Raw genomic sequence first — 24,220 nt, forward strand, 5'->3', positions numbered from 1 at the left:
CTGTGTCTCTGCAGCGTCCCCTCACTGGCACGATTATGTGGTTCTAGTCCATCTTTTCTCCTCTCAGTTGTTCCCCCACAATAGTTCCAACCAGAGTGATATCCCTAAAATGCAAATCTGAGGATGTGATCCTCCCACTTCAAGCCCTATGTCTCCCTCAGCATGAGCTCTGCTGTCTTATTCCTTCACTGGCCCTTGCTCCTGCCTCTGCCTTCAAAGCCTGTTTTCTCATCTACTGAGTTACTTGCTCAGGATTGTTACCTAATCCCCCTTGACTGATTCACACCTCTATGGCTTTGCACATTCATTTCCCTCTTTCTACAATGAACTTTTTCCCCTCTACAATTCTTTGAATTACAGTTCTGTTACTAGTCAGACTCTTCAGTGACAGATAAGTTACCTTTGACTTCCCCTCCTTAAAGTTCAGTACTCCTTTATTTAAGCCACCGAGAATCTTGCACATGAGGCTGCAATAGCAATTATCACACCCGTTTACAGTTGTGCCTTTCCCGTTCTAGACGGTGAGCTATATGACGGTAAGGAGTGTGTCTGATTCATCTTTGTATTTCCAGTGTTTGAACACTGCCTGGCCCACAGTAAACACTCAATGCATATTTGATGAATAATGATGAAAATCCATGGATAGGGGCTCCTGGGTGGCTTAGTCGGTTAAGTGTCCGACTTTCGCTTAGGTCATGATCTCGCGGTTCGTGGGTTCGAGCCCCGCGTCGGGCTCTGTGCTGACTGCCAGCCCAGAGCCTGGAGCCTATTTCAGAGTCTGTGTCTCCCTCTCTCTCTGACCCTCCTCTGCTCACGCTGTCTCTCTCTCTCTCTCTCTCCTAGAAATAAATAAAAATATTTTAAAAAAAAACTTTAAAAAAAAAAGAAAATCCGTGGATGAATACATGAATTAAGAATCAACAATATGGTAAAGGAAAGAAGAGAATAATACATTGTTTTGTTTTATCTGAAAATCTTATTGCAAAGTGGAAGTAGAAATCCATCGGGGCACCTGGGTGGTTCAGTCGGGAAAGTGTCCAACTTCCACTCAGGTCTGTGCTGACAGCTCAGAGCCTAGAGCCTGCTTTGGATTCTGTCTCCTTCTCTCTGACTCTCCCCCACTAGACTCTGTCTCTCTCTCTCTCTCTCTCAAGAATAAATGAACATTAAAAACAAATATAGAAATCCATGGGAATCTAAAGCAAGGTGGGAGACAGGAGACTCAAGTGGTGACCCCCCCTTTTGTATGGTCATTTAAGGGTTTAGATCAGTTCTGAGTTATGTCACTTATGATTTTACTAAGCTTCTCTGAACTCATTTTTTTCCTATGTCAAGAAACAGGAAGAAAAAATGATTTTAAGGTCTGCAACAATTTATATAAATGTCCCCTGAAATTTTGAACTGTGGATATAATGGCAGTTGGGGAAAGGATCAGGATTCTGTCATATCAGAGTGTAAGAAAGTACTAAGAATCTATTCAAACTAGAATGTGATTATTAACAAGCCTATCATCTCCTGAGGAATTGACCTCTGTTTTAAAATGGGTATAGTATAGTATTGATGTGACTGCAAATAATAGCTTACATGTACTAAGTCCGTACTACATAGTACACATTCAGCCAATTCCTTTGTTTAAACCTCATACCATCTTAGGAGTAAAGTATTTTTTAAAATTCTCATCACCCTCATTTTAAAGATTAAAAAACTAGGGGAGGACACTTAAGTAAACAGGTCTAAGGTGGCATAGGAAATACTGATTCTGGCATATGAACTCAGGGAATCTTGTGTTCTTAGGTATATTAAGTAACATTGACAACCATGAATGACATATATAGCTGAAGGCAGATATTCAATTTGGTGGGGGTAGAAAGGTCCTGGGGCAAGAAACTCTTAAAGAAGACTGCAATTACATTTTTTATGCCCCAAATCTAAACTTTATAAAAGATCATCTCTTGGGAGGTTGAGTTTTTTTTCTGCTTCTGGAAAACTGTTCCTTTTCAGACACCTAATCATCATTGTAAACAAATTCTGGAGAAATTAACTTACGTTTATATTTTTCTACTGAGAATTCAGTAATACTACATTTAGTCCAAATTACAAAAACTAATTGTATCCTTCCCTTTTCATGTCCAAACCTAAGAATGTTTGTTTGTTTGTTTGTTTGTTTGTTTGTTTTACAGATTATTCTATTTGAAACAAGATAGAGTCTAAGCTAAAATGAGGAGAAAAGTTCACCTTAAAATTAGATGGCACTTGGGAGTCCTTGGTTTGAACTCTAGCATCAAGTGTTGACGTGTTTGAAACAATATGAGTGGCTCTAGGATATCTAGTTACTATCTTTCACAAGCTTGAGCTTGCACCTTCCCTCTGATTGGGAACTGCATGCAAATTAAGGCCTCATGAAATATCACCAGTTACTGGATGCCAACTAGGGAATCCCTTTCCAGGTCCACCCATGAAAATAAGTCATGTGAGTTCTGCAGACCTTCTGCTACTGTCAGGGGAATATGTAACAACAGAGGGTGAATATACCAATAAAACAAATCCTTTGTCCCTTTCCTCTCCAGGAAAACCTCCTCTTAGCTCAAAAGAATTTTTCCTTCCTCTGAACTCCTTTCATTTACATCATATATATTTGACAATTACGTTCTGTACTATAGCAGCTTTCACATTGCCATATCTTCTTATCTAATTTTTCAGTTTGTATTCTTTTCCATACTCTGAATTTCATACATAAACTATATTATAAACTCCAATAAGCAAGAGACTGTACTATTTAAATCTTGGCATTCTTCATACTCTTACACAAAATAGGTGCACAATAACATTTTCATTAACTGACTGATTCTCTGACTGTGGTTAATCATAAACAACAGTGTGAAGGAAAAAAATGCTGGCTTTTGCATCGCTTCATGACTTTTTCACTATATTCTGTCTCCTTCCTTTTTTCTCATTTACTATTCATTTAACACAATGGATTAGGAGTTTTCTACGTTTAAGGCACTGTAACAACACTGGATAAAAATTAGTAAATGAAGCATGTGGGTGGTTCAGTCAGCTAGTGCCCAACTCTTGATTTTGGCTCAGGTCATGATCTCACAGTTCATGAGTTTGAGCCTTGCATCAGGCTCTGTGCTGACAGTACAGAGACTGCTTGGGATTGTTTTTCTCCCTATCTCTCTGTCCCCCCCACTTGTGATCTCTCTCTCTCTCAAAATAAATAAATAAACATTAAAAATTAGTAAACAAAAAATTGTGGCCTCTGGATTCATAGAATAGAGGGGCAGTAATAAACAAAAATAAATTAATTATAAGAGGCAACTCAGATAGTTAAATAATATAGTATTATGGCTGGGGGTCTATAATATGTAAGGGTTCTCCAAGGAGGGACATTTAAGTAAAATCTAAAAAATCAAGAAAAAGCAACAAAAAAGAGCAAGATCATGGGACAATCTTCCATGCAGAAGAAATAGAATGTGTAGAGCAGCCATAAAGGTTAGTATGATAGAGAGCAGTGAGCAAGGAAGGATGTAGAAATTGGAGGAATAGTCAGAAGCGGAGCATCAATGTTCTTGGAGGAATTTGTAAAAAGATTGGATTTTATTCTAAGTACATGTGGAAGCTACTTATGAAATTTTAAGCAAAATAAAACATAATGTGTGGTTTTTTTTAGTTTTTAAATTTTATTTATTTTGAGAGAGATAGAGAGAGTGTGAATGGGGGAAGGGCAGAGAGAGAGGGAGACAGAGAATCCCAAGTAGGCTACTCACTGTTAGCGCAGAGCTCAAAACCATGAAATTATAACCTCAGTTGAAACCAAAAGTCAGACGCTTAAACAACCGAGCCACTCATGTGCCCCTATAATGTGTTTTTAACATCTGGTTGCTATGTAGACAGATACTAGAGGAAGCCTGAGTGGAAACAATGGTGAGCTGCCTATATAAATGTATTAGCTAGGTCCAGGATAGAGATGGTGAATTAGAAGTAGAAACATCACACGTGAATGGGTTAGACATGAGGATAAGGGAAAATAGTATTCTAGCAACTACAGGGACAGTGATGTCATTTGTTGTGCAGAAAAATGTAGGAAAAGAGAATGAGAAGGGAACAACTTTCAAAGATTTAGATGTAACTTCAAGATGCCTGTGAGAAATCCATGTGTAAATGTCAAGTGGATGATTGAATATACAAGTCTAGGATTCAGAGATATCTGGGTTAGCGACAAAAATTTTAGAATTAAAGTTATTGTATACTCATTGGTATTTCCCCATTTTTTTCTTCCAAGAGATCCCTGCTTTCCTATACCAAACTCATTCCATAGGGTCCAGTTGAAGTTAAACTTGCCCCTTCTCCCACCTAACACAAGGGTGGCACAGGTTTACTCTCTTGGTCACAGTGATTAGTGTAGGGTTGAGGGAGGAGATATTCCAACTTTGGCCAACTAGATGGATTCTTCAAATTTTCCACCAAAGACTAATATGGAAAATGTTCTTTTCCTGCTTCAGTTAATAACCTGGGAATATGTGAATATAGAATAAATGTAAGCTATCTTGTCTGCTACATGGAGAATAATAATGATAATGATGATAATGATAATGATAATAATAGCCTGAAGACATTGTTTGAGCCTCTGAATCCCACCATACCTGAAGTCAAATGTATCTCTAGATTTTCCCAACAATCTTCTCTCCCTTCCTCCCTCCCTCCTTCCTTCCCTCGCCCCCTTCCCTCCTGCCTGCCTTCCTTCTCTTTGACTTGTTAATTGGGTTTCTGGTACTTTCTACCCAAAGTGTTCCATATATTATGGGAATAGGAATTTACAGAGCAACAGAAGAAAAAGAAGCAAAGTCAGGATCATGTCTCAGAAGATCTGGAAGCCTAGCCAATGGGAATTATATTGTCTGTAATCACTTACAAGCATATAAACTTTGTTCTCTTTCTTAAGGAGTTTCTTAAGAAGCTGAAATCACTTACAGATGATGAATTGTGGTAAAAAAGGAATTGTAGCATATTTGCTCCCTATCTAAACTGCATTTACTGGGCAAGTGTACTCATGCTCCAGCTTCTAGAAGTATTGAATTAGTATACCTGTACTTCTCCAGAGGCCTGCCCTTGTCTGGCCTGAGCACCTCACTTATTGATGTCTGAGAGCTTATGCTCCACCTTCCCTGGACAGGTGTTACTGCTATAACACAAACAGCCCAGCCCTCTTACCTCTGGGTACAATCACCTCTGTGATGTAATTTAGTAATAACCTTTTGGATTATTCTGAGCATTGATTTTCACAGTGAAACTAATGATTTATAGAGGATGTAAAAAAATATTAGAACTTCTATTTATATTTATTTTTAAATTTTAAAAAAACACAAGTTTTCAGACACTGGCCCTGAAGTGTGGATTCCTTCCAAGAGTGCACTGATTAATTATCTAATGTCTCCAAGGGAAAGTGGAGATCAGTCTGTATTAGAATATCTAGCTATGTGCTAGTCTTTTTTTTTTTTCTATGTTTATTTATTTTTGAGACATAGAGACATGAGCATAGGACAGGGTGCAGAGAGAGAGGGAGACACAGAATCTGAAGCAGGCTCCAGGCTCTGAGCTGTTAGCACAGAGCCCAGTGTGGGGCTCAAACTTGTGAATGGCAAGATCATGACCTGACTTAACTGACTGAGCCACACAGGCACCCCTATGTGCTAGTCTGAGAATAGGCACTCAGTAATTCCTTGCTGTATCACATTGAATTAAATAGTCATATTTAACTCAGTGATTTTAACATAATTAAACTAGCAATTCTTAGTATGAAAGCAATTATTAATTGTTTTAATTGCTATATTAGTTATTTTTCAAACTCTGAAAAAAGTGGGGTTTTTGTGGCAAACCCTACCACATATCTTGCTCTGAGACTTCAGGTGGGCCTTGGGGCAGAGAATGACACTACAGAAAAAAATTCACTTAATTTTTTTTTTTCCGAACCTAATATTGGAACACCTAAATATATAAAACAAATATTGACAGAAATATAGGGAGAAATAAGCAGCAATACAATAATAGAAATGTCAATACCCCCCTTGACACACTGAATAGATCACTCAGCAGAAAATCAGTGAAGAAACAGTAGACATGAACAATATAAATCAAATGGCCCTAACAGATATAGAACATGCCATCCAATAACAGCAGAATATCTATTCTTCTCAAGTATGCATGGAACATTCTCTAGGATAGATCATATGTTATGCCACAAAGCACATCTCAATAAATTTAAGAAGATTGAAAATAAATCAATTATCTTTTCCAACCACAGTGGCATAAAACTAGAAATCAATAACAGGAAAATAAGAAAATTCAGAAATATGTGAAAATAAAACAACATATTCCTGAGCAATAAATCAAAGAAGAAAACAGAAGCAAAAACATTTTTAAGAAAGCAAAAAAATCTTAAGACAAATGAATATTGATATACAACATACCAAAACTTAAGTAATATAATTCTAAGAGGGAATTTTATAGTGATAAACACCTACATTAAGAAAAAAGAAAAGTCTCAGATAAACAATCTAACTTTATACCTCAAGGAACTGGAAAAACAATAAATAAAAACTAAGCCCAAAGTTAGCAGAAGGAAGGAAATAGATCAAAGCAGAAATAAATGAAATAGAGACCAAAAAAAAAAAAAAAAAAAAAAAAAAAAAAAAAAAAAAAAAAAAAAAAAAGAGACCAAAAAAAAAAAAAAAAAAAAAAGGAAAGATCAATGAAATCAAGAATTGGCTTTTGGAGAAGTTAAACAAAATTGACAAACCTTTAGTAAATCTAAGAAAAAAAGAGAGAAGACTAAAATAAATAAAATTAAGAATGGAAGAGGTGACATTACAACTGATACCACAGAAATAAAAAGGATCATAGGAGACTGCTGTGACCAATTATAAGCCAACAAATTTGATAACATAGAAGAAACAAGTACATTCCAAGAAACATGCAACCTATCAAAACTAAGTCATGAAGTTACAGGAAACCTAAGAGACCTATAACAGAAAGGAGACTGAATCAGTAATCAATAATCTTGCAACAAAGAAAAGTACAAGACTAGATAGCTTTACTGGTGAACATTTAAAGTAGAAATGTTTAAAAAAGAAGTAATACCAATCACCTCAAAGTCTTCCAAAAAATTGAAGAGGAAGAAATACTTCTAAACTAATTTTATGAAGCCAGCATTACCCTAATAACAGATCCAGATAAGAAGACTATAAGAAAAGTACAGGCCAATATTCCTGATAAAACATAGATGCAAAAACCCTAAACAAAATGCTAGCAAACCAAATTCAACAACACATAAAATGACCAGACCCCATAATCAAGTGAGATTTATCCCTGGAATACAAGAATGGTTCAACATCAGTACATTGATAAGTGTAATACACCACATTAATGGAATGAAAAATAAAAATCATATAATCATCTTAATGGAGGCAGAAGAAGCATTTGATAAAATTCAACATCCTTTCATGAATAAAACCTCTTAACAAATTAGGCATGTACCTTAACATAGTAAAGGCCATATATGACAAGACCACAGCTAACATGATACTCAGTGGTGAAAAGCTAAAAGCTTTTCCTTTAATCAGAAACAATCCAAGGATGCCTATTCTTACCACTTCTATTCAACCCAGTGCTGAAAATCCCAGCCATAGAAGAAAACAAAAATCCCAGGTAAAACAAACAAACAAAAGGCATCCAAAGCATGTGGAAGAAGTAAAATTCTCTCTATTAACACATGACATGATCTTACAGTAGAAAACCCTAAAGATTACACATACTCACCCCCACCTCACAAACCTGTTAGAACAAATAAATGAATTCATTGAAGTTGGAAGATACAAAATCAAAATAAAAAGTCAGTCACATTTCTATCTAAAAAAGAAATTAAGAAAATAATATAATTTTCAATAGCATCAAAAACAATAAAATATGTACTAGTAAACTTAATCAAGGAAGTGAAAGTATTTACACTGAAAATTATAAAACACTGATGAAAAAAATTGAAGAAGACACAAATAAATTGAAAGATATCTTGTGTTCATGGATTGGAAAAATTAATATCATTAAAATGTCCATTCTACCCAAAGCAATCTACAGATTCAATATAATACCTATCAAAATTACAATGGCAATTTTCCACATATAGAAAAACAATCCTAAAACTCATATTGAACTACAAAAGACCCTGAATAGCCAAGGCAATTTTGAATAAGAACAAAACTAAGGGTATCACACCTCTTTAATTCAAATTATATTACAAAATTATAGTAATCTAAACAGTATACTAGTGCAAAAACTGAAATATAGAGCAACAGAAAACAAGAGAGTACCCAGAAATAAAACCATGCATATATGGTGAACTAATCTTTGACAAGGTCACCAAGAATACAGAAAGGGGAAAGTATAGTCTGTCTCTTCAATAAATGGTCTTAGAAAACTGGTTTTTCATATGAAGAATGAAGTTAGATCCTTATCCTACTCCATATACAAAATCAACTCAAAATGGATTAAAGTCTTACATTAAGACCTGAAACCATGAAACTCCTAGAAGAAAACATAGAAAAAGGCCCTTGACATTGGTCCTGGCAATGATTTTTTTTTGTATGTGACAAAAAATCAGGTAAAAAAATAAAAATAAAAATAAAATAAGGCAAAAATTAACAAGCGGGATTACATTAAATTAATAGCTTCTGCATGGCAAAGGAAACCATCAACAAAATGAAAAAGCAACCTGTGAGATGGGAGAATTAGTTGCAAAACAATTCTTGGTAAACAATTAGTTGGTAAAGGGTTAATAATATCCAAAATATAAGCAGTGACCAAAGAAAGGAGATTCTAATATTAAATCTAACCGTAGATGAACAAGGCCTTTAAGAAAAACACTTTAAAACTTTATTGAAATATAGTAAATATGTGAAATAAATAAAGATATCAATTATTTCTCTAGATCTCTCAATTTGAATCAAGTTAAATAAAAATCCCAATATGGATGCATGCATGTGCATGTGTGTGTATTACATGGAAAAGAAAAGGGCCAAGAGTAAGTGAGACATACCTGAAGAAGATGGTGATAAATTCAGGTGTACTGGGTTGAATGATGGCCCCCTGAAAAGATATGTCTAAGTCTGGGAACGTGTGAATGCGATCTTATTTGGCAGAGTCTTTGCAGATCCTATGTTAAGGATTTCAAGATAAGACCAATGTGGATTATCCAGAAACATCTTGGATCTAAGGATTTTAATCTAATAATCCATTGCCCTTATTGGGGTGGAGAAACACAGAAGAAAGGATCAGGTGAAGTTGGAAACACAGATTGCAGTTATGTAGCTACGTGTCAGGGAATACCTGAAGCTCCCAGAAGCTGAAAGAGGCAAAGAAAGATTCTTCCCTAGATCCTTTCAAGGAACCCAGCCCTGTTGATACCTTGATTTCAGATTCTGGCTTTCATAGAATTTATGTGAGAGAATACATTTCTGTTATTTTAATCCACTAGTTTTTGGTAATTTGGTACAGCAACACTAAGAAAGTAATTTAACAGGCATCAACGCTGACTGTCAAACTGAGGTTAAAACATTGTGGTACTGACACAATACAACAGGCTGATCAATGGAACGGATTAGAGAGCCCAGTAACATCAGATTCACATACGCAAACTTGATTGTGGCAGAGATGGCATGGCAGATCAGCCAAGACTGACTTCTCAATCAGTGGTGCTAAAAGAACTGCTTACTCATACATACAGGGAATAAAGGAAATTAAATCCCTAAATCAAACACATATTCAAATATCAACTCCATGTAGAACGAATGCTTAAATGCCAAAAGGGAAAAGGATGTTTTTGACAGTGACATCAGGATCAGAAAGGATTTCTTTTACAAACACAAAGGGCACTAATAACAAAATAAAAGAATCACGTATTTATATTAAAATTAAGAATACTGTTCATTAAAATAAAAAGAAAATGAAAAGACAAGCCACAAAATGGAAAAAAGATATTTTCAATACATTTAATGAACAAAGGATTCATTTCCCAAAAATGTTTCTAAGAATAAATTAAAAAACAAAAATACAATAAATAAGAAATGAGCATATTACACTGTATGTTAACTAAAGAAAAAAGAAAGAGAAAAGAAATGGGCAAAAAATTATGAGTAGGTATTTATAAAGGACAAAATACAAATGGTTGCTAACCACTGGTGAAACTAATTAATAATTAGGAAAATGCAAGTTAAATCCTCAATGAGCTACCATTTTACAGTTACAAGTTTGGCAAAACTTTCTTAAGGAAGGTGCTTGAGGACATAACCCACCATATCAAGGAAAATATGGGATGCAAGAAGCAATGAATCTCAGATACTAGAGCAGTCCTGTTTTGACCCAGGTTACCTCTCTGAAGTGGACCAATTCAAATTGAAGCAGAAAGCATAAAGTTTTGAGAAAGAAGAATGAAAAGAAACAAAGAAATATTGAGACTTTGGACATATCTGAAGATATAGCAAACTGGTGGAGGACTTCAAAAAAATGAGTTAGTTGTATTTCAAATTGCTTCTGGGAGCATTCTTCTTTGAATGGCATAAGAATTGCGGCAATGCAATTATAAAAAACAATTGTTAAATGACAAACACTATTTATAATAACTATGGAAATGAAAATACTATTCATTGGTTTTCCATACTTAGAATCAACCTGTATAAAGATAAATAATTAAATTAAATGCAAATACTTTCCTACTTTGTTAATAATTCAGAGAATGGAAAGTACAATGAGTGAAAAGTTGAAGTGGTAAAGCCATCTTTTAATTGAACTAGTGTTTGTAGCAATCAAAAATAATCATACTAATTAAGTCTCCCTACAGAGCTATTACTCTGTTGTTCCAGAATAACCCTCATAAGCATTAAGGAGTACATTTTAAGCGAATATACCAGGTTTTGCTAAACAAATCTGTGGTCTCAATAGACGTGTTTTTCATGGGACAAAAAAATAGACTATTTGACTTTCTACTAGGATAGGTAAAGATTTAGTTTGTCTAATATACTTTAAAAATTACAAATACCTTGATAAATGTGTAAATTTTCAAGGGAAACCAAAATATTTGAGGGGCAAAACTAGATTTGAGATTGGTATCAAAAATTGTAGACTTACACCCTCGTATGCGATGCCTTACATGATTTTAAAGCAAAATACACAGAATGATAAGGCACATGGCAATCCTATACTCTTATGTTGAAAAAGATTATGGAATATAAAACATGAAAGAAAATCAAGAGTTAAAAATAGGAAGAACATCTGTTTGAATCATCAGTTTTCTTTGTTGCTAATTATTAGTGGTCTACTCTAATCTACCTACATTTATGGTACATACATAACATTATTCTAAATATTTTACATATATTAAGTAATTTAATCCTCACAACCATATGACCAGGATATTATCCACACTTCACAGAGAAAGAAATTAAGGCATGGAGAAGCAAAGTTCTTATAGCAACCATATTGAGACTGAAACAGAAAAACACATTCATAAACTTTTAGAATTTCTATTGAATGAACTTACCATTCTCTCAATCTGATGACTCCTTTCTATAAACTCTCTTGAGCTTTTCATTCCATAATTTTCCTTGTATTTTATATTTGTGACTTTAAAAGAGGCAAGGTAATAGAATGACCTATCATCTGAAAGGTGAAAATAAATAAAAAGTCCATGCTTAAGTATAATCACTTTAGTGTCCCGCAACCCATGGAAATAGATTTGCCATAGTGCAGATTATTTCTTCTTGGTGCAAAATTTATTTTGGACATTTCTTAAGTATTTTGTAATTTTATCATTGCACCTATCTAAAATAGAAAATTCAGGCCTCCAAGTATACTTTCATAATACCTCATTTACAGTGTTTATGCATATCAACATTTTCATAAAATTGGGCATGCAACATGGAAAGTAAATATTGAAAGTGACTACTTAAAGTCATGTACACTTACCAATTTCCTCAAAGAATTGTAACATAAGTATATCTTAGCTAAACTGTATTATGAAGATACATTGAACAGGCTATCAATTTTTTCCACGGTACTAATAGGTACTAGTATTTATTTATTTATTTTTTCACTTTCTTTTTGCCTATTCACCTCTCAGTTCTCTGTAATCTACTCTTGACACACCACTGTAACCGCCATTGTCAAGGACAACAGTCATAATATCTAATAGCCACACTTTTGGAGGTCTTCTTCTTTTTAATCTTGATTTCTTTGCTGCCTTAAGCATATTCCCTGAAACCTCATCTTAGAATTTATGGAGACATCTTCTAACTTTCTTCCTCCCTGGCCACTCCTACTCAGTTAACCTTGAGAACTCTATTTCAATTTCTATCCTTAGCCACTTAGCATTCTATCCTAGTCCTGATCATGTTAAATAACTCCTTCTGGGTGATTCTAATGGTGATGGCCTCAATCATCAAGTATTTGTTGATGTTGAAAGATCAACTGGGGCATATTTACATTTTCAAGGGTGTATTTGAGCAAACAGTGATTTCAATTGGGCAGCATCAAACCAAGTAATTAGGAGCCCTCCACCAACAGGAGAGAGGGGAAATTTGTATAGAGAGGATGCAAAAGAAAATCATTTGACGGCCTCTAGCTTAAACAGTTGCCTTATATAGGAAAGACTGGTTAGCCGTTTGTGATCGGTTGTTCTTAAGTTTCATTTTCTGAGATTTGAGCACATTGACTCCGGTTTAGGTTTAGGTTTCCTTACATGGGCTACCAAGGAGTTAGAGTCACCTTAGTCCAACGACTTCCGTGTTTAATTATTTTAACATTTGATCACCCCTAAATTTTTATCTCCAGATAAGATCTGTCACAAATTTCAATTCTCTATCAAATAACTTCAGGGGACTATTCGTTAGACACCAAATAGGCACCATAAAAATAATATTTCCAAGTGGAAATAATCATTTACCTCTTCCTGTACTCAAGCCTGTTCCACCTCCTACATTTTCTATCTTCATCCACAGAGTCACCCCAAATGTAGCTTCATCCTCATTTCCAACATCCAGTTTTTTAATCTTTAAGTTTTATGTATTGACCCTATTATCATATCCCAAATCCTTTCTCCCACCCAGAAAAGCTACATCCTTAATTCAGGTCCTCATCAACCACCTAGCTAATATCTATCCAAAACAAAATGATTTTTCTATCAAAAAAGAGGTTGTTCATCTAGATTGTCTATCTTAATTACTCTCATTACAATGTGCTTCATCAACCAGACTAGAAATCTTAAAGTGATCTTTAGTCTCATCCTAATCAATCATCAGGTTCTGACAATGTTATCTAAATTTTAAAAATCGACCTTCCATTCACATATCATACTGCTGCTAGTGCTCTACTTTATTCCCTTATTATTTATTTTCTAGAAAACGTAACAGTTTACTAACTAGTTCCCTGCCTCAAGTTCTGTTTTTCTCAAATCTATTCCCCACATAGTAGCAGAGTAATCTTTTTAAGTTACAAATTTGACATGATCACTTCCCCATTTAAAATGCTTCACTTTTCTCCGTTGCTTATGAGAAAGTGTCTTAACTCTACTATGATCTCCAAAAGTTTTCATTGACCTGGATTCTGCCTGTGTCTTTGAGCATATTCTTCACAACATCCTCTTAGGATTTATGTTGAAATTACAGCAAACTGTTTGCACTTGTTTGCATTCACCATGCTGGGTATTTGTTTCCCCCTAAGATTTTGCTTCTGTAAACCTTTTGGTTGAAATGTCATTCCAAAGACATTCCGATGCATAAATTTTACCCATGCCATTACTTCCAAATGGGGAAAATGTCTGGAACATTCAGCCTTAGTTAGTAAGGACTTCACCACTATGCCACTATAACCACCCTGTGAAGAGCTCTATTTGGTACTTGCCACAGTATCATAACAATCAATAGATTTTAGTCCACTATAATATCAAGTCTTTGAGCAAAGTATTGTACCATTTTTGCATTTGAAGAGGAAGTACCGTTTTAGGTACGTGAGTAAAATGAACAATACCTTAAGCTTTTTACAAGGCAAGGGAATAATAATTATTTCAATAGCCAACATTCATTAAGTCGATAATAGACCAGACTCTGTGCTAAGCATTCTAACTTTAATTTAATTAAATTTTCTTGTTTTAAACTTTCAGACTATAAATGCTATATTAGGAACTCTGAAGTGAATAGAAATATATAAAAAAGAATAAAAGTAATCTATAACCCTAACATCTAGAAGGAACTAATATTATTATTTTGACTTATGTTTATTTTTCTAAAAATATTGTCTTAATAGACTGACATTTGGTAAATTAGGAAAGTACGCTGCCAAAATCACCCAGCAAGTATATGATGGGCCTGAAATTAAAACCAAGGTTCATTTGACTCTAAATCTCATGTGAGAATAGATTCTCCACATCCTGGAACTGGAGCCAGTCTTACAGAACGGGAGGACAAATGATGCTATTTCAATCCAGGCTTAACTTAGGTTTTCAAGAAGTCAAACTTTCAAAATGGCTTTAGAGGGGGGCCTGGGTGGCTCAGTCCATTAAACATCTGACTCTTGACTTTGGCTCCGGTCATTATCTCACGGTCGTGAGACTGAGCCCCACATCAGACTCCTCACTGGATGTTGGGCCTCCCTTTCTCTCTGGGCCTCCCCTACTTGTGCATGTGCACATGCAAGTGATCCCTCTGTCCCCCTTTCTCTCTAAAAAAAGAAAAGAAAAGAAAAAAGCTTTAGAAATTTGAGTTTCTGAATTTTGTCAAAATACAATTCTAAAGGCAATTCTTCAAAAATATTTCATGCAACTCTTTATAAAAGCTATGTTTTTACCCTGTAAGAAAAGATGTAAGTAATTCTAAGTAATTCTGAAAAAATTAATCTGGATAATGAAAGTATTTGTTGAAAAATATAATTTACTATATAATTCTATGTACCTAAAAATAACATACAACTTGCAAACTCAGTGTTTGAATTTTTCTTGTTAATGTTTCATGTGAATACTGGTGGTGATTTTATTTACTAATATTAAATGATCCTCCCACAGTTATGAAGCTATCATTATATTTTTGGTATTTTTCATTGATATTTGATATTTTTCATTGGTAAAAGATATTTGCAACACATTCAACTAGTAATGGATATATATATCCAGAATATAGAAAGAAGTACACAAATCAATTCAGAAAAGACAGAGGACTCAAAAAAAATGGGGAAAAGATTTGAACATCTGATAACTTAGAAATCTAAGTTATCAGTTAATACATGAATAAGTGCCCAATGTTATTGGGAATTGGGCAGATACAAATTAAAATTAAAATAATACTACAATCTGTACCAAAGTAGCATGTATATAAAGGTATAGCAATAGCAAATGTTGGTGAATATACAGCACAATGGGAACTCCCATACAATACTGATAGAAAACAGCTTGGTATTACCCATAAAGTTAAAAAAGCATATGCCCAGTGATGCAGCAACTCTACATCTGTATATGTTCCCTAGATACACTCTTACATATGTGTACCAATACATATCTATAAGAAGGTTCATAACTGTATTGCTTTAATGGCTAAAACCTAGAACTACCCAAATGGCCATGAACATTAGAGTAGATAAGTAAAGTTATGGCATGTGTAAGACAATGGAATATTAGTTAATATTGAAATAAATAGACTAAAGCTAACTACAAAGTGAATGACTCTTGTAACAATTTTGAGTAGCAACGAGGCTCAAAAATATATATAATTTGCTATTCAAATATGATTTCACTTTGAAATATTTAATTTACCTTGATTAAATAAAAAGAGAGGATCTAAATGGAAATCTCAAGGATAAATAAGAATCTAAAATTTCATCAGTTTTTTATCATGATGAGTAACAAAAAGTTCAATACATTAATTTTGTCAGGCACTTACTATTTAATTAATAACACAGAAATTTCTTTTAAAGGGATACCCAAGAATTTATGGAGTCGTAAATATAAAACCTGAGAAAGAGAAAAAGTGGCTCCTGACATCCAGGCACTGGCCTGGCACTATCACGTAGACCCTAGTATTCTGTTGAACATAAGCAATTTTGTAGAACATCAACATTAGACAATTCCACTCTGTGACAATATAGATGAATGCAAAATCGAGATCATCTATAGATATATCTGAGCTCAGACAAAAACACTGTTCAAACGAACAAATGATCAAACAAGGCAGAACATTCCCTTATTCTGGCTATTATGAGCGACTGTTCATTTCCTCAATTAACAGTTTTAGCTCCACTTCATTGCTATTGTCTTCCAGATAAGATTTATTAAGATACCAAATCAGAGCATCATTCCAGCTTTCTGACAGCACCCAATGAAAAGACCCACTTCGTTGAACCCTCCCAAAATCATACAATACATCCTTTCTAACAATCTCTGACTGAGTTCTTCATGGTCCCCCATGTTGTATGTTCTCCTCTGCAACAAGAATAAACCCACTTTGTTCAAATGCAACTGTAATTTTGGCAATCTTTAGTTGGAGGGCACTGACAAACCATTCATATTCTACAAGTCACTGGATTATTTCATAATCCTTATTTGAAAATTTCCCATATGTTAGGGAGTAGGTAATTTGTCAGAATGAAAATATAGTGAAAGCTGATCAGAATTATTGAGATCCCGAGGATAAAAATAGCTTCATCAAATATACTTCAACCCTAGTGATATAAATTTTATCAAGTATGCTAAAATCCTTACTTCTGTTTTGATTATTTCATATTTTTCATTATTTTTATTCTCCTGCCTTTTGGATCCATCTTTAAAATTATTTTTTAGGGGTGCTTAGGTGGCTCAGTTGGTTGAGGGTCTGACTTTGGCTCAGGTCATGATCCCATGGTTCCTGAGTTCGAGCCCAGTGACAGGCTCTGTGCTGACAGCTCAGAGCCTGGAGTCTGTTTCGGATTCTGTGTCTCCCTCTCTCTCTGCCTCTCCCCCAGTCATGCTCACGCGCGCTCTCTCTCTCTCTCTGTCTCTCTCTCTCTCAAAAATAAATAAACATTAAAAAAATTAAAATTATTATTTTTTAAATAATTTTTCCTCCTGGTGTTATCCTGGTCACTATAATGTGAATTTAATTTTATTTTTATTTCTTTAGGCTATAAAAATATGTATATTGCTTTTTTGAAATGTGTGTCATTTTATCTTTTGAAAAGTACGTGTCATTACCTCAATTTTATCCCTTTGATTCATTTATCCTTTGTCATAGACTATCTTCTCTTCTGTTTTACTAAATTTCCTATAATGATGCAGCTTTCAATTAACTGCATAGAAGTTCCATGTAATAGATTTCTGAAATTCTTGAGTATTAACTTCTGTATTAGTTTCCTGTTGCTGCTGTAACAAATTACCACAAACTCGGAGGCTTAAAACAACACAAATTTATTCTCTTACTCTTCTGGAGGTTAAAAGTCTGGATTTTATAAACCTAAAATCAAGTCCTGTTTTTCAGAGCTGGTTCCTTCTGGAGGCTTTAAGGGGAGAATCTTATTCCTTGCCTTTTTCATCTTCTAGAACCTATCCTCATTTCTTGGCTTATGGTTCCATATCACATTATTTCCTTCTGCCCCTGCTTCTATCATTACATAGCCTTCTTCCTTCTTTGACTTGCTTGCCTCCCTTTTATGAAAACCTTGGGGTGGGGCGCCTGGGTGGCTTAGTCGGTTAAGCGTCCAACTTTCACTTAGGTCATCATCTCGCGGTTTGTGGGTTCGAGCCCCGCGTCGGGCTCTGTGCTGACAGCCAGCTCAGAGCCTGGAGCCTGTTTCAGAGTCTGTGTCTCACTCTCTCTCTGACCCTCCCCTGCTCACGCTGTCTCTCTCTCTCCTAAAAATAAATAAAAATATTTAAAAAAAAAAAAAAAACAAACCTTGGGATTACATTGGGGCCCATCTAGAAAATCCAGCATAATTTTCCTTTCTCAGAATCCTTAACTTAATCACATCTGGAAAGTATATTTTGCCATATAAGTTAACATCCCAGGTCCAAGATCAAGACATGGATTACCAAAGGTGGGAGGGAGGAATTATTCAGCCTAGCACAACCTCTATGACATTTTAAAAACACTATTATGCCATTATTTTTATTATCCCTTCATTTTTTTCCTTTTTTGAACACCTGCAGTATTGGGGACGGAGGCCATTTTACACACAGAACGACCTTACTCCTTTTTAACCCAAAGGATATATTAACAAGAAAGACACAATTACAGAGGATAATTTTGTTTATCCTTTTTATTTCATTAGAGTAAAAGAAATGGATTTTTTCAATCCCCCACTAAAATGGGTAGTAAGGTAAACTGAGCATGTTTGACCATATTTCATCTTTTCCTGGTCTTTCAAGTGGGACTTTATTGTTGTGAGTCATATGATTCTGGAGAATTTTAGTCAGTGACTCAGTCACATGTGTTTATAAATTTACATGCCAAAGTAAAGGTAAATGAATATTAGCTGATTGTCATCTGGTTTAATTGGTGCTACCCATTTTTTGCACATCATGCAAAATTGAGTTTTTCTTTCTCCTCCAGTCATGAAATAATCTCTTTTTTTTTCAAAGATAATGTTTGATTTTTAGCCCTTTAAAGTTTTTTTAGGTAAATTTTCTCTTATCATCGTTGCTTGGGGCAACTCATTAATATATTGGTTTGGAATAAAAGACATATTGGGGGGCCTGGGTGGCTTAGTCAGTTAAACATCCAACTTGGGCTCAAGTCATGATCTCATAGTTCGTGGGTTCAAGCCCTGTGTCAGGCTCTGTGCTGACAGCTAGCTCAGAGCTTAGAGACTGTTTCGGATTCTGTGTCTCCCTCTCTCTCTGACCCTCTCCTGTACACGCTGTCTCTCTTTCTCTCTCTCTCTCTCTCTCTCTCTCAGAAATCAATAAAACACTAAAAAAATTTTTTTAAAAAGACATATTAAACTCAGCACATGATGTGATTTGTCTCTATCCTAAAGATTAAGTTTTTCATTCTTCCTTCTCATTTTAAAACTATTGCTTTTAGATGTCTATCCATGTGATAAGGTATATTGCAAGCTTCACTGGCTGAAAATATGTAACCCTGAACTCAATAATGGAGGAAACATTAGTTTAATATCAATAAGAAATTAATAATTAAAATTTTAATATCATGCAAATAATATTTTTTATACAACAGAGAATCTCAAGATATTAAGTCATAGAGCACTTAGGCAATAGAAACGTGACCTGGATACTTACCCTCAACAACAAAATGAGTAACAATACCAATTGCAATTCCTATGATTGCTACAATTGCCAATGTGAAAAGAGCTAGACGTATGGGATCCCAAAATTGCTGTCTTCTTTGATATTCAACTTGTGGGTAATCAACTTCTGAAAACTCAACTGGTCTATGAAAATAGAAAGAAACAGTAAAACAATTTAAAAAGTCATTATGGTTCTACCTTATGTCCACTTGTTATGTTCCTCTAAGAAAATAGTTTATACTGCTAAATAATAGGATACTTAGGTCTTGAACACAAGGCTTTAATTTGTATACCCTCACCCAACACCCCAATTAGAGCATAAATTTTGGTTAAAGTTCTACCAATGTCCATTCACGTGAGAATATCTTCCCATTGCATTTTGTCTGACATATTGGCAATTTGAAATTTGTATGGGGAAATGCAAAGACCCACTTAATGAAAAGGTAATTTATAAATAACATTTTAATGTTTTAATAAGGAGTTTCCAGCAATAGTTATATAATAATCTCATCAGTTCTACTTGATTAAAAATATAAAATTTTAATATGAATACTTTCTAATGATTTGTTTTAAAAGTATTAATATTACTTTAAAAGACCTGATCATGGTTCTTTGAATTTATTAGCACCTCCCAATAAAATTACGAATTATGAGTTTTACTTGATAAGACTCCAGTTCCCATGAAGAATGTTTATTTCCACTTGACTTTTACCTGTCTCTACTCATGTGCTACTTACCCACTCAAAATATCTTAAACCATTGAAATTATCTTTCTCCAAATTGAAAGTCAGCATTTATTTACTTTATTTTCAGAATCCCTGAATAGCATTCAATATCTAATATTTTGCAAGTGAGATATTTTTGTTTTTATATTTTTAATTTTATCTAACAATATTTATTATAAACTTTATTCATTAAATGAGATGATAGAAATTCCTTAGTATAGTACCTACCACATTACAAAAATGTTTCAGAAACAGTTCTAGATACCTAGAGATCTGAAGATTTTAAGATATACTCTTTGCCTTTAGGACATTCACGCTTCAAAAGAGGAATGTGGAAACAAGTGATTAATATATAGCATGAAATGTACCAAAATAAAACTTTGTGCAAGAAGAGAAAACAATTAACTTTTTGGAGGACTGTGTCGAGAGATCTCATCAAGAAGGTGACATGATTAAACTTTGAGTGTTAACAGTTCTCCAAGTATAAAAAAGGAGAAAAGCACAGGGAAAATGTGCAAAAATAAAGGGGAGGAGGTGCTAAGGGTGTGAAACAGTATTCATTACAAATACAGTACTCCCCCTTTATTCTCTGGGAATATGTTCTAAAACCCCCAGTGGAGGCTTGGAATTGTGAATAGTATCAAACCCAATGTTTTTCCCTATACATGCATATCTTTGATGAAGCTTAATTTATAAATAAGGCATTGTAAGAGACTTACAGCAATCTCTGATAATAAAATAGAGCAACTGTAACAATCTGTTGTAATGAAAGTTATATAAATGTGGTCTCTCTCTTTAAAAATATCTTACTGTAGTGTGCTCACCCTTCTTGTGATGATGTGAGATGAATGACACAAGCATTGGGACTAGCATTAGGCTACTAATGACTTTCTGACAAGTCAGAAAGAGGATTATCTGCTTTAGGTTGACCACAGGTAACTGAAATCACAGGAAGTGAAATCTCAGATAAGCATGGGGTGGGGGGGAGGGTACTGATGTAATTAGTACAAGGATTGAAATTATATACTGCTTTTGGCCTCTAAAGTATGTTCATGATTGCATGTTTTCTCAGCACTGCTGTACAAGAAGAAGGATATGCTAAAGCTGGTGGGCTGATCAGCTCATGAGGAGTCCCATAACCCAAAGTAAAACTTTTGAAATTGGCCCTGCATAAGATAGGAAGCCAATAAAAGTTTTAATCAGACTGAGAATTTAAGATAATCACAAGATGGGGATTAGAGCAAGAGTGCAGAGAGAAATATCAATTTAGAGGTTATTTTGAAGGTCCGGGAGAAAGATGGTGAGGATCTGAGCCAAGGCTGGAGCAGTGGGATGGAGAGAAGGAGATGGGTTTAGTCAATTCTTGACTTTTGTTGGCTGATTGCTTAACTGTGGGATAAGGAAATGATTAATGGCTCCCTTGTTTTGATGTCCAGGTAAATGACTGTGTCTCCTGACAAGATGAGAAGGATTAAAGGAAAAGACAGTGATTTTAACTGAGACATCAATGTTGTTAGTAATGAGCAATATGCTGTCCTTACACTTGGGTCTGAGCCAAATGGAAAATACCTATTTTATGCCCTTTTCTCTTTGACTCATTTTATTTTAGTTGTGTCACTGATACCTGTTTGCATGACCCTAGCAAAAGCAACTGTTACCACATAGCCTAGATAAAAAAAAAAAAAATTATTAATATCCCCATGTGCAATACCTTCTTCCTCATCCATAATTGCAGTCTCTATATACAAAATCTTTGGCATTAATTATTCTTGATTATTTACTTTGTGGATATTTTGGTTGTTGCAGTTTTTCTCACTTCCTTTTTTCCTAAGTTTTATCAATTTGGTTCCTTGTACCTGAGCCCTTCAAAATGCTAGAAATGGCCAAAACCAAATTCTGTCAAATTTGTGGGGATAATAGCCATATACTAAGTCATGGTAACATTGCATCATGGTAAAAAATATTTTTTAAATCATGGCCATATTTAATTTTAAAATGAATTTAGTTTGAAGATCAGTTATTCTCAGCCTGATATAACTGAGATTTTGGCTTTAGTCTCATGGAAGTTGAAGTTTTATCAAATACTCATTTCCATGTTTTGAAGTAGAGCTTGCAGAAATATTATGCAGATACCAGCTAAGTACAAAGGAAGAGCTCTTTACCCTAATTGGGAAAATAAAGTCATAATACTCAACAGAGTATCCAAAAAATTTTATAAATGTATTGGCTAGGCTGTTATGAAATGTTTGTCCTGGGCATAATAAGCAAAACAAATGCATTCAAGTCTTAAGTATGCAATAAATAGAATTTGACTATGAAAAGTTAGAAAGATATTTTTAAATGTATAATGGGTTCAAACTTTGAAAAAGATTGTTTTATTTTGATGACATTACTAATCCCTTAATATTTTCCTATATGTCATTCTGATTTGTATATGACAATTGTTTCTTCATTTAAATCTGAGTATGAGTCTGATGCCAAATGGAACCTTTTAACAGCTTTTATGGGACTTTGTATTATATTTATTTCAAAGAGAATTAAGCCTAAGTTTGTTCCCTAATGTTCATTTTTGAGGAGGAGGGTTGTTTGATTTGCCTTGTTTTATTTTCTTCATGTTAAAATAAAATTAAAATTAAAATTGGGAAATATATAAATGGAGAAGGAAAATACACCTCAAATTTACTCCTCCATTTAAGCAAAATTTTTCAAGTTAAATGAAAAATGTTGGTACATGCTCCACAGGGGTGACTATTTTTTTTTTTATGATGGACATACACTCAGATGAACTGGATTTAATCCTGGTTTTTCCTCATAATATCAAGTTAGTTAAATTCTGGAACTCAGTCTTCTCGCCTGTAAAATGAGGAAGTGATTTATAGTTTTGTTAGGATCCAAAACAGCACAAAAAGATCAGGCTTTGAAAACCAGCAAGTTTCACCTCCACCAGACCCACGAGTTTGCAGCAAACTGAGAATAACCTTTAAAGGTTCCCAGGAACTCACCTGCCCCCAAGGCCCAGATATTTCATTCTTATGATTTAACTCAGGTAGATATAGCAGAGTAACTGCAATATCCCAGACCAAAAAGATGTCTGTAAGAAAGTTCAGTCTATACATTTCTCTGCAGACAGCCTCCAAATGTTCTGATGAAGAAAGCAAACACAACCTCTAATACAGCCCTCCTTCAAAATGCCATTTGTTTAGATTAGCAATTAAGTCTCAGAGTTATGTCCTCTTTTAGAAGCAGGCTCTTTGGTGACAAGTGCTGTAATCATACCTAAATAAATAGGTGAGAAAGCTAGCCTCCCTCAACAACTAGTTGTAATAAGCTCTAATGATTACTGTATTAAAAATGGCTGACTGTTAGACATATGATGCTTATCAGAGAGTTCAGTCATGCACTTTTAGAAAGTTTATTTAAGCAATTGAAATTGAGTTGCTTTCCTCAGTTTCTTTTTATAAAACCTTTCTTAAAATGGAGGTTAGTAACAAATTAATTAAGGTTCTAACTCGGTAGTGTAAGTAGAAGTAAGCAGAAAGAAGCATATATTTGCACATTAAATGGCATGAGTGTCTTCTGTTAGACACAATGGGGAGATTATTGTATGATTAAGACATCTCTCAGTCCCTCAGACCTCAGTCCCATTTTTTTTAGATTATTGATCTTAATGTGAGAATCAGTGGAACAAAGCTGTTCAAAATCCATGAAATATATACTCTGGTTTCTCTTCAGATCGAATAAATCTTTCACCTTTTACAAAATCCATGAAGTATGAAAAAATTATAGTATTTTTGACCAGATTAAGGAATAATGAATTAGAAATAAGTCATGAAAATGAAGATAGCCTATTAGTGCCTAAGTTATTCTTATTCCAGAATTCTCAAAGCTAATCTATTTGTATCATTTTAAAGAGTTCAGTGTGCCTGGGTGGCTCAGTCAGTTCAGAGTTGGTTTGATTCTTGATTTTGGCTCAGGTCATGATCTCACAGTCATGAGATCAAGCTCCATGTAAGACTCCACACTGGGCATAGAGCCTACTTAAGATTTTCTCTCTTTCTCTCTCTCTTTCTCCCTCTGCCTCCCCTGCTCACACACTTGCTCTGTCTCTCAAAAAATTAAATAAATAAATAATAAAGAAAAATAAAGAGTCAACTGAAATATATGTAAGACTATATGGTTCA

The 24,220-nt window shown here is 34.5% G+C and overlaps 1 protein-coding gene across 1 annotated transcript in view; it reads right to left on the bottom strand.

The window, feature by feature from the left end:
- The window catches only part of LOC120222178 (transmembrane protease serine 11F), a 97,952-nt gene that overhangs the window by 18,347 nt on the left and 55,385 nt on the right, over positions 1 to 24,220 (bottom strand). The window contains exons 2-3 of the mRNA XM_039219890.1: positions 19,307 to 19,458; positions 11,591 to 11,709 (exon numbers count right to left, since the gene is read on the bottom strand). Of these exons, the coding sequence (XP_039075821.1) occupies positions 11,591 to 11,709; positions 19,307 to 19,458 (271 nt within the window). The remainder of the gene's footprint in view (positions 1 to 11,590; positions 11,710 to 19,306; positions 19,459 to 24,220) is intronic.

The sequence above is a fragment of the Hyaena hyaena genome, unplaced genomic scaffold (genome assembly GCF_003009895.1).
Source record: "Hyaena hyaena isolate Hyena2069 unplaced genomic scaffold, ASM300989v1 scaffold_846, whole genome shotgun sequence".
Classification (NCBI taxonomy): domain Eukaryota; kingdom Metazoa; phylum Chordata; class Mammalia; order Carnivora; family Hyaenidae; genus Hyaena; species Hyaena hyaena.